Genomic DNA, 12082 nt, shown 5'->3' with positions numbered 1-12082 from the left:
CTCCAACTACATTGTATCATTGCATGTTTCTTCTTGTCATTCACTAAGCCTACTCTTTTAATGTTTCATCGATAGTTTAAAAAAATAACTGTCTTTTAACAGAATCCCAGAAAGGGAGTGACTTGTCGAAGAGCATACAAGTAATTAGTGATTTAGAACCAAGATTTAGAGCCAGAATCTTAATCCAGACCATCGAACTCTTTTGTAATCCTCTCAGTCTTTTCACTGAACCATACTTTTCTTTCATTGGTAAGGAAGTTAGACTATGGGATAATTATGTCTTGAATGCTTCAGTGAAGGAAAAAAAAACCCTGAAGTCTCTGGATTTACAAAAATGTATATCTTAAAAATTCATCAACAGTCTGAAAACCAAATCGTCTTCCCTCTCCCCTCCCCTCCCCATACCCTCTTTGTCTAGGTGTTTTTAAAAATCAGGCTGACATTCCTCTAAACAGAATCACCCTCCATATGCATGAAATAATTTGAGATATTTTATTTCTGAGTATTTTTTTCCTGGAAAAGTTGACATAATGTGACTTTAGAGATGCTGTAGCAATCTTTGAGTCCTGTAGAAAATCTTGGGTGACATTAAAGGAAGAGTACTTTCTTATTCCCATGATGATTTGTTTGTGAAATTTTTTTAAAACCTTCCTCCCTCCTTCCCTCTCTCCCTTCTTTCCTTCCCTCTCTCCCTCCCTTCTTTCCCTCTTTCCCTCCTTCCCTTCCTTCCTTCCTTCCTCCCTCCTTCCCCCCTCCTTCCCTCCTTCCTTCCTTCCTTCCTCCTTCCCCCTTCCTTCCCTCCTTCCTTCCTTCCTTCCTTCCTTCCTTCCTTCCTTCCTTCCTTCCTTCCTTCCTTCCTCCCTCCTTCCCCCCTCCTTTCCTCCTTCCTTCTTTCCTTCCTTCCTTCCTAAGTTTTGATATGTGTCTTTCTTTTCATCCTTTCTTTTTTGCCTGTTTTACTTTTTATTTTCTCCAGTTACATGTAAACGATTTTTTTTACATTTGTTTTTTAAAATTTGAGATCTAGATTCTCTCTCTTCCAGATTCTCTCTCTTCCTCCCCATATCCTCCCCATTGAGAAGGCCCATCTGAAGTTATGCAAAACATTTCCATAAAAGGCATGCTGGAAAAGAAAACATAGCTCAGACCCCCCTTAAAAAAATCTTCAAGGAAAAAAAAGAAAGTTAAAAAAATATGCTTCAGTCTGCATTCACATACAATCAGTTCTTTCTCAGTGTCTTTCTATGTTTTGCATTTTTTATCATAAATCCTTTAGAGTAGTCTTAGATCATTGTATTGCTGAGAATAGCTGTCATTCACAGCTGAACACTCCACAAGTTTACTATTACTATGTATACAGTACATTTCACTTTGCTTGGGTTCGTGGAGGATTTTCCAGGATTTTCTGATAGCATTCTGTTCATAATTTTTTTTTTAGAACAATAATATTTCTCATAATGGCATTTAGTATGTGTCTTCATGTGACTTCTCTCATTCTTTATATTAAAAAGCCAATTGACTTTTGTTTTCCTTCATGAAAAGAGGAAATTGTATCTACAATGTACATAGGATTTTTTAGATTTTTGCATATTATGATGTAATATGCAACATGTAGTATTTGTAATGTATTACATGTTATATTAATTTTTATATATTATATATTTTTTAAATGTAAATTTTCTTTTTATTATGAACTTAAAAAGTAGGCATTAAAATATGTAATCCTTAATACATTTTAATATTATCTTTACCTGTGCACTTTCTTTATCTTTTCTGTATCCTTCAGCTGCCTGAGTTCTTATTCCTGATTTATATTTTTCAGCATTCACTGTCCTTACCTATTCTCATCTTTGTATTAAAATCATCAGAACTCAAAATATATGTAAATTTAATTTGAAGTATCTAATCAACTTCCTCATAGGATTTCTCTACTTCATTTCTGGCAGCAGATAATAGAGTTTGAGTTGTGATTATTTTAGTAGTCTTGCAAATATGGAAATCACCAGTTGCAATAGGAAATAACCAAAGTCCCATGAAATGATGATTGATATTATCTTTGAAAACACAATAAAACCAACTCTTTTATTTATCTCACTAAGGAAAAACTGATTCATCCTTCCATTTAGCTATGTCTTTTTTTTTGTCTTTTAATTTGTAGAGAGAAAATCAAGATTAATATAATTCAGTTCCTCCAATAATATTTAAATGTATTTTTCACTGGACAAAGATTTCACATTTATAGTTCCAAAAACTCAATTGATGTTTATAAATGATTTAAAATTTGTGTGATTTTAGTAACCTCTATCTTTTTTCCCTACCTATCTGCCGCCATTTCTATAGAATAGAAAGGAAATTCTTAAGATATGCAGATATGTAATTAAAGCAAGTGCAATAGACCAAAAGTGGTCAAAAGGTATGATCAAATACTTCTCAAAAAAGAATTGCTAAAAAAATTAATTGCTTCCTATTAGCAATCATATAAAATAATGCTCCAGTTGTTAATAACAAAAAGAAATGCAAAGGAAAAAAAGGGGGGGTTCCATTTCACACCTGACTATAATATGTTATCATTAATTGTTTAATTGAGTGCTTTTTTGAGAATCAACCTAAGTTCAGAGGTTAACCAACTGATGATGGATTCTTTGCCAGTGGTGAAACAAAGAACAATACTAAATGGTCCCTGCAAAAGGCCATTTACTTAAAAAATTCAGACTTTGTCTACCAGCATCAATCAGGTGTAAGGTAGAACATCAGATTTGTTTTGATTTTCATTTCTTATTATTAATAATTGCAACATTCTTTTATAGGATTGCAAATAGTTAAAATTTTTTTGGGAACTCTTTGTCCATAACTTTTTGCCACTTTTAGTCTAAGTCATTTATTTTAGTTCCTTCCATATCTTGGATATGAAGCCCTTTGAAGAAATTTGATGCAAAACTTTTTACCTTCCTATTCTATTTCTAGTTCCTGTTCCTTTTCTAATTGCATTAGTTTTGTTCATGAAAAAAAATTTTCTCAATTTCATGTAATCAAGATGATCTATTCAAGTTTTAAGATCACCTTGAATTACTTGTTTTTAAAATTATTTATATCATTAAATATTCCCAATTACATATAAACTTTAAAAATTAAATATACACCTGTGTGTATTTAAATTCTAAGTTCTCCGTGCATTCCATCTTCAAGAATTGTCACTTTGATTTGTCTAGAATTTATGTGTTCTTTTAACATTGTTATCTTTGGCTTCTTTTCTACCAACATTTTCTTCCATAAATATTTTTTTGTCAAAATATATAACTTCTCATTGTTAAGAAGATTATCTATCATGAAGTTATTATTTTTAATCCTCTAATTGTGATTTTACATTTTATGTTGAGAACTGTAATTTCTGACCTACATTTTTAAATGAATTTAATTTTCTTTTCAAATATTCTACTACTATTTTGTTATTTTGTATTTTGTAAGGCGCTCACAGGATTTTGATTTTCATTAGGCATCAAGTCACTTCCCTTTGTATTATATTTGTGAAGAGAACTTTATATTTCTTGTTTTGTCTTTTAATCATTCTTCCAGCTGGTTTAGTGTCCTTTCTCCTTATCTGTTGGCATACTGCACTTTTCCTGGGCTTTTCTTGATATTTTTGATATTTTCAACTTAAAAACATTTCACTAATAATTTCACTTTTGTGATCCCACTTTTTTTTTCTGGTGAGAAGGTCCCTGAGGCTGCCTCATTCTCCTATCATTAGAAGATGTAACCTTTGCTAGTCAGGGTTTATGTCTTGATAAGACTGATTCCTTTTAAACACATACTCCACTTTTCCTTTAGGTCCAGTTTAATCACCCATGCTGACACCCTTTCTGGTTTCTCCCTCCTTTCTCATCCTTTCCTTCAGGTGACTGTGCAGAATCAGTCCCTTCTGCTACTTACTGAGTAGATGGAAGATGATTAGTGTTAGTCACTTCAGCCTTTGGGGGTTTCTCCTCTAGGGTCAGGCCTTAAACAAGCTTAGGAAATGTCTCCTGATTTGCTGCAGGGAGGCTAGTTGGGGAGGAGCACTGAATATTCTAAGTATTAGAATTACTTTAAGAATTAGAATAGGTTAAGTATTAGACTTCTCTGGCATTGATTCATAAAGAATTTTACTTTATTAGGAATTCTATCTAGAATAGTTTAAAATTATGACATAATTTGTTTGCTTTTGTGGCATCTCCTTCCTTTTTCCATGTCTTGTGTTAAAAAAAATCAAAGTGAATGAAAATAATTAAAACGTTTTATTTTACTTTTTAGGATTTAACATAATTCACTAAGATAATGGAAGTAGTAATTAGGTAGTTAGGCTATAGCATGGGAAGTAATAAGACATATAATGAAATTCTGAATACCTATAGAAATGAACATAGAAACTTCTGGGAATAAAGTAGGCACCTACGAAATAGCCAATAGCTCTCTTGCAGAATTGTTCTTCATTGTTTGCTGTATTCCTTATCCTGTTGCATTTGAGCTATTGGTGAATCATTGACACAGTTTGAATTTTCTCTCTCTTTTCTACCTTGGAAAGTGTCCATAGAATTGAAAGCTCCAAGGAAATCACCGAGTGCCAGACTCATTTTTGCAGATATTATTCTAAAGAAAACAAAGAAATAATATTGTTTACAACAGCAATTTAGAGTTCCCTACTATTCTTGTGAGAAAAATCTATTAAATCTATTAACTATTAATCACAGTTGTAGGTAACAATCTGGATCATAATAAAATTATAGATCTGGACCTTGAATGGATCTTAGAGGCCATTTTACATATGAACAAATTGAGATTTAGGAAGGGCCAGTGAATTACTCAGGGGAAGTCAGGTCCTCTGATTGCAGAGAGAGTGTGCTTTTTCACCAAACTCATCCATTTGGCAAATCTTAAAAAATATGCTTATATGAGGCCATTAGGTGCCACCATTGTGCACAAAGTGCCAGACCTGGAGTAAGGAAGATTTATCTGACTCAGACACTTAATAGCTTTGTGACTTGGAGCAAGTCATTTAACTCTTTTTTTTTTTTTTTGTTTCCTCATCTTTCAAATGAATTAAAGAAGGAAAATACTACTCTAGTATTTGCCAAGAAAAATCCAAGTGGAATTGTGAAGAGTTGGACATGACTGTCCATAGGCTATGCCTATGAGATTTAAACTATAACAGATCCTACTGATCCTTTCAGTTTTTCACATTAAGCCTTTTGTATAGGCTTATTGATGCACAATTAATGCAGTCTGAGGACCAGTCTAGCTAGTCTGAGAGGGACCTATCATCAACTCAGAGGCCATCATCAGGAGATGAATTGTTATCTCCATGGAAACTCATTAAATCCCCTACTAAGATACTGAAGAATAGTAGATACCCTGATAAAATCACAGATCCTTGAAGGAAAGGCCTAGGAATTGTTTTTTGATTAGGGACAACTATAAAAGAATATATTTATGTGATGAAAGGAAAGTTAATAGGGACATGTAGAGACAGGGAATTGCAATTAAAAGAACCTTGGACTTAGTTCTAGGAAATATAGGTTTGAGACCAGGTACCAATATTGACAAACTATGTGATTATAGACAAAAGATATTTAGTCACGTTGAACTTAATTTCCCCACCTGTAAAATGGGTATAAATATATTGTGAGACTTCTTAACTTAGACTTCTTATGAGAAAAGCGTTTTGAAAACTAGCCTAAAATACCATGTAAATATGTAAACTTGATTATTTCTCATGGGGAAAAAAGTAAGGCAGATAGATGGCCCAACAGAGTGATAGGATTGGAATTGGGAAGATTTGAGTTTCTATCCTGCCTTAGATGTTTACCATATGTTTGACTCTGGGGAAATGAATTAACCTGTCAGTTAACTCAATTGTAAAATGTAGGGCTTCTAAGAGTCTTTAAGTCCCAAATCTATGATCCTATGAAATCACTTATGTCACAAAAATAGATAGGCAGAATTGTAATTGTAAAAGAAAGTTTATCCATCAACTATATTTTATAGTTTTTCAGCAAAATATTGAGGGTTTTTGTCCTTAAATATTCCTATCATAACCTTACTTCAGTTAAATTACCTAAATAATTCAATGAAAATCAAGATTTTTAAAAGATGACATTTTATATTTAATTCACTCTAGATGAGTTTACTTGAGCATAAGAAAGCATATGAGAAAAACAGCAACAACTCTAAATAAAAACAAGTTAATAAATATATTTATTCATTATTTTCTGTCATAAAATGATTTTCATATGTCACATCATTTAATTCTCAAGGTTTCTTTGTAAGAAAAGTAGCACAACTATTATTGTCATTTTATTGATGAGAAAACTAAGTTATAGAGCTAACTCCTGGTGGAACTGGGGTTGAAATCTACCCCGTTTTGCCTTCTAATTCCAGTGTTTTTTCCACTATGTCTTATTGTTTCGTAAAGGTATTATAAATTTTTATTACATTGCAAAATGTATTCATTTAATACAGTTTTCTCCATCAAATAGGAAGCTACTTTCTAAGTAATATTTATTTATTTATTTATTTTAATTTAATAGCCTTTTATTTACATGATATATACATGGGTAATTTTACAGCATTAACAATTGCCAAACCTCTTGTTCCAATTTTTCACTTCTTACCCCCCCCCCACCCCCTCCCCTAGATGGCAGGATGACCAGTAGATGTTAAATATATTAAAATATAAATTAGATACACAATAAGTATACCCGACCAAAACATTATTTTGCTGTAGAAAAAGAATCAGACTCTGATATATTGTACAATTAGCTTGTGAAGGAAATCAAAAATGCAGGTGTGCATAAATATAGGGATTGGGAATTCAATGTAATGGTTTTTAGTCATCTCCCAGAGTTCTTTTTCTGGGCATAGCTAGTTCAGTTCATTACGGCTCCATTAGAAATGATTTGGTTGATCTCGTTGCTGAGGATGGCCTGATCCATCAGAACTGGTCATCATCTAGTATTGTTGTTGAAGTATATAATGATCTCCTGGTCCTGCTCATTTCACTCAACATCAGTTCGTGTAAGTCTCTCCAGGCCTTTCTGAAATTATCCTGTTGGTCATTTCTTACAGAACAGTAATATTCCATAATTTTCATATACCACAATTTATTCAACCATTCTCCAACTGATGGACATCCATTCAGTTTCCAGTTTCTAGCCACTACAAAAAGGGCTGCCACAAACATTCGTGCACATACAGGTCCCTTTCCCTTCTTTATAATCTCTTTGGGATATAATCCCAGTAGTAACACTGCTGGATCAAAGGGTATGCACAGTTTTGTAACTTTTTGAGCATAGTTCCAAACTACTCTCCAAAATGGTTGGATTTGTTCACAACTCCACCAACAATGCATCAATGTCCCAGTTTTCCCGCATCCCTCAACAATCATCATTATTTTTCCTGTCATCTTAGCCAATCTGACAGATGTGGTGGTATCTTAGAGTTGTCTTAATTTGCATTTCTCTGATTAATAATGACTTGGAGCATCTTTTCATATGACTAGAAATAGTTTCAATTTCTTCATCTGAGAATTGTCTGTTCATATCCTTTGACCATTTTTCAATTGGAGAATGGCTTGATTTTTTATAAATTAGAGTTAATTCTCTATATATTTTGGAAATGAGGCCTTTATCAGAACCTTTGACTGTAAAAATATTTTTCCCAGTTTATTGCTTCCCTTCTAATCTTGTCTGCATTAGTTTTGTTTGTACAAAAACTTTTCAGTTTGGTATAATCAAAATTTTCTATTTTGTGATCAGTAATGATCTCTAGTTCTGCTTTGGTCATAAAGACCTTCCCCTTCCACAAGTCTGAGAGGTAAACTATTCTATGTTACTCTAATTTATTAATAATTTCATTCTTTATGCCTAGGTCATGAACCCATTTTGACCTTATCTTGGTGTACGGCGTTAAGTATGGATCAATGCCTAGTTTCTGCCATATTAGTTTCCAATTTTCCCAGCAATTTTTATCAAACAGTAAGTTCTTATCCCAAAAGCTGGGATCTTTGGGTTTGTCAAAGACTAGGTTGCTATATTTGTTGACTGTTTTATCCCTTGAACCTAATCTATTCCACTGATCAACTAATCTATTCCTTAGCCAATACCAAATAGTTTTGGTAACTGCTGCTCTATAATATAATTTTAGATCTGGTACAGCTAAGCCACCATCATTTGATTTTTTTTCGTTAATTCCTTGAAATTCTTGACCTTTTTGTTTTTCCATATGAACTTTGTTGTTATTTTTCTAGGTCATTAAAATAGTTTTTGAGTCTGATTGGTATGGCGCTAAATAAATAGATTAGTTTAGGTAATATTGTCATCTTTATTATATTTGCTCGCCCTATCCAAGAGCATTTAATATTTTTCCAATTGGTTAGATCAGACTTAATTTGTGTGAAAAGTGGTCTGTAATTTTGCTCATAAAGTTTCTGATTTTCCCTTGGCAGATAGATTCCTAAATATTTTATATTATCAGTAGTTACTTTATTTTTTTATTTTATTTATTTTTTATTTAATAGCCTTTTATTTACAGGATATATACATGGGTAACTTTACAGCATTAACAATTGCCAAACCTCTTGTTCCAATTTTTCACCTCTTACCCCCCCACCCCTCCACTAGATGGCAGGATGACCAGTAGATGTTAAATATATTAAAATATAACTTAGATACACAATAAGTATACATGACCAAAACATTATTTTGCTGTACAAAAGAATCAGACTCTGAATTATTGTACAATTAGCTTGTGAAGGAAATAAAAAATGCATGTGTCATAAATATAGGGATTAGAATTCAATGTAATGGTTTTAGTCATCTCCCAGAGTTCTTTTTCTGGGCATAGCTAGTTCAGTTCATTACTGCTCCATTAGAAATGATTTGGTTGATCTCGTTGCTGAGGATGGCCTGATCCATCAGAACTGGTCATCATCTAGTTGTGTATAGTATATAATGATCTCCTGGTCCTGCTCATTTCACTCAGCATCAGTTCGTGTAAGTCTCTCCAGGCCTTTCTGAAATCATCCTGTTGGTCATTTCTTACAGAACAGTAATTTTCCATAATTTTCATATACCACAATTTATTCAGCCATTCTACAACTGATGGACATCCATTCAGTTTCCAGTTTCTAGCCACTACAAAAAGGGCTGCCACAAACATTCGTGCACATACAGGTCCCTTTCCCTTCTTTATAATCTCTTTGGGATATAAGCTCAGTAAGTAACACTGCTGGATCAAAGGGTATGCAGGTTTGATAACTTTTTGAGCATAGTTCCAAACTACTCTCAAAATGGTTGGATTCGTTCACAACTCCACCAACAATGCATCAATGTCCCAGTTTTCCCATCCCCTCAAAAATCATCATTATTTTTCCTGTCATCTTAGCCAATCTGACAGGTGTGTAGTGGTATCTTAGAGTTGTCTTAATTTGCATTTCTCTGATTAATAATGACTTGGAGCATCTTTTCATATGACTAGAAATAGTTTCAATTTCTTCATCTGAGAATTGTCTGTTCATATCCTTTGACCATTTTCAATTGGAGAATGAGCTGATTTTTTAAATTAGTTAATTCTCTATATATTTTGGAAATAGGGCCTTTATCAGAACCTTTGACTGTAAAAATATTTTCCCAGTTTATTGCTTCCCTTCTAATCTTGTCTGCATTAGTTTTGTTTGTGCAAAAACTTTTCAGTTTGGTATAATCGAAATTTTCTATTTTGTGATCAGTAATGATCTCTAGTTCTGCTTTGGTCATAAGACCTTCCCCTTCACAGGTCTGAGAGGTAAACTATCCTATTTCCTCTATTTATTAATAATTTCATTCTTTATGCCTAGGTCATGAATCCATTTTGACCTTATCTTGGTGTCTGCGTTAAGTATGGATCAATGCCTAGTTTCTGCCATATTAGTTTCCAATTTTTCCCAGCAATTTTTATCAAACGGTAAGTTCTTATCCTAAAGCTGGGATCTTTGGTTTGTCAAAGACTAGGTTGCTATATTTGTTGACTGTTTTGTCCCTTGAACCTAATCTATTCCACTGATCAACTAATCTATTCCTTAGCCAATACCAAATAGTTTTGGTAACTGCTGCTCTATAATATAATTTTAGATCTGGTACACTAAGCCACCATCATTTGATTTTTTTTCATTAATTCCCTTGAAATTCTTGACCTTTTGTTTTTCCATATGAACTTTGTTGTTATTTTTCTAGGTCATTAAAATAGTTTTTGGGAGTCTGATTGGTATAGCGCTAAATAAATAGATTAGTTTAGGTAATATTGTCATCTTTATTATATTTGCTCGCCCTATCCAAGAGCATTTAATATTTTTCAATTGGTTAGATCAGACTTAATTTGTGTGAAAAGTGGTCTGTAATTTTGCTCATAAAGTTTCTGATTTTCCCTTGGCAGATAGATTCCTAAATATTTTATATTATCAGTAGTTACTTTAAATGGAATTTCTCTTTGTAACTCTGACTGTTGGATTTTGTTAGTGATATATAAAGAATCTGATGACTTATGTGGGTTTATTTTTAACCACAACTTTGCTAAAGTTGTGGATTATTTCTAATAACTTTTTGCAGAATCTCTGGGGTTCTCTAAAGTATACCATCATGTCATCGGCAAGAGTGATAATTTGGCTTCCTCATTGCCTATTCTTATTCCTTTAATCTCTTTCTCAGCTCTTATTGCTATAGCTAGCGTTTCTAATACAATATTAAATGTAACGGTGATGTAGGAAGCCTTGTTTCACTCAGATCTTATTGGAATGGTTGCAGTTTGTCTCCATTACATATGATGCTTACTGATGGTTTTAAATAGATGCTGCTGATTATTTTAAGGAAAGTCCATTTATTCCTACTCTCAAGTGTTTTAATAGGAATGGATGTTGGATTTTATCAAATGCTTTTCTGCATCTATTGAGATGATCATATGGTTTTTGTTAATTTGGTTATTAACATGGCCAATTATATTGATAGTTTTCCTAATATTGAACCAGCCCTGCATTCCTAGTATAAATCCTACTTGATCATAGTGTATTACCTTGGAGATGATTTTCTGTAGTCTTTTTGCTAATATCTTATTTAAGATTTTAGCATCAATATTCATTAGGAGATTGGTCTATAATTTTCTTTCTCTGTTTTTAGCCTACCTGGTTTCGTATCAATACCATGTCTGTGTCATAGAAGAATTTGGTGGACTCCTTCATTCCCTATTTTATCAAATAATTTATATAGCATTGGGGCCAATTGTTCTTTAAATGTTTGGTAAAATTACATGTAAATCCATCTGGTCCTGGGGATTTTTTCTTAGGGAGTTGTTTAATTGCCTGTTCTATTTCTTTTTCTGAAATGGGACTATTCAACAATTTACTTCCTCCTCTGTTAGTCTGGGAAGTCTATATTTTTGGAGGTAGTCATCCATTTCATAGGTTATCAAATTTATTGGCATAAAGTTGAGCAAAATAACTCCTTATTATTTCTCTAATTTCCTCTTCATTGGTGGAAAGTTCTCCCTTTTCATTTTAAGACTACTAATTTTCATTTTCCTCCCTCCTTTTTCTAATCAGATTTACCAAAGGCTTATCTATTTTATTAGCTTTTTCATAGAACCAACTCTTAGTTTTATTAATTAGTTCAATAGTTTTTTACTTTCAATATTTTTAATTTCTCCTTTTAATTTTAGAATTTCCAATTTAGTATTTGATTGGGGTTTTGGTCTTTTTTAGTTTTTTAGTTTGCAAGCCCAATTCATTAATCTTTTCTTTCTGTTTTATTCAAGTAAGCCTCTAAGGATATAAAATTCCCTCTTATTACCGCTTTGGCTGCATCCCACAAATTTTGGTATGATGTCTCATCATTGTCATTATCTTGAGTGAAATTATTATTGTATCTATAATTTGCTGTTTCACTCAATCATTCTTTAAGATGAGATTGTTTAGTTTCCAATTACTTTTGGTCTATTTCCCCTAACTTTTTGTTGAATGTAGTTTTTATTTCATCATGATCTGAAAAGAAAGCATTTATTATTTCTGCTTTCTTGCATTTAA

At 32.6% G+C, this 12082-nt stretch overlaps 1 protein-coding gene across 1 annotated transcript in view; it reads right to left on the bottom strand.

Annotated features, from left to right (window-relative positions):
• Positions 1 to 4504: 4504 nt before the first annotated feature.
• The window catches only part of LOC100930577 (short-chain dehydrogenase/reductase family 16C member 6-like), a 39359-nt gene continuing 31781 nt past the window's right edge, over positions 4505 to 12082 (bottom strand). The window contains 2 exon segments of the mRNA XM_012541314.1: positions 4505 to 4541; positions 4543 to 4626. Coding sequence (XP_012396768.1) covers positions 4505 to 4541; positions 4543 to 4626 — 121 coding nt within the window.

Source organism: Sarcophilus harrisii, chromosome 1 (genome assembly GCF_902635505.1).
Source record: "Sarcophilus harrisii chromosome 1, mSarHar1.11, whole genome shotgun sequence".
Lineage (NCBI taxonomy): Eukaryota > Metazoa > Chordata > Mammalia > Dasyuromorphia > Dasyuridae > Sarcophilus > Sarcophilus harrisii.
This window is presented reverse-complemented; position numbering and strand designations above follow the sequence as displayed.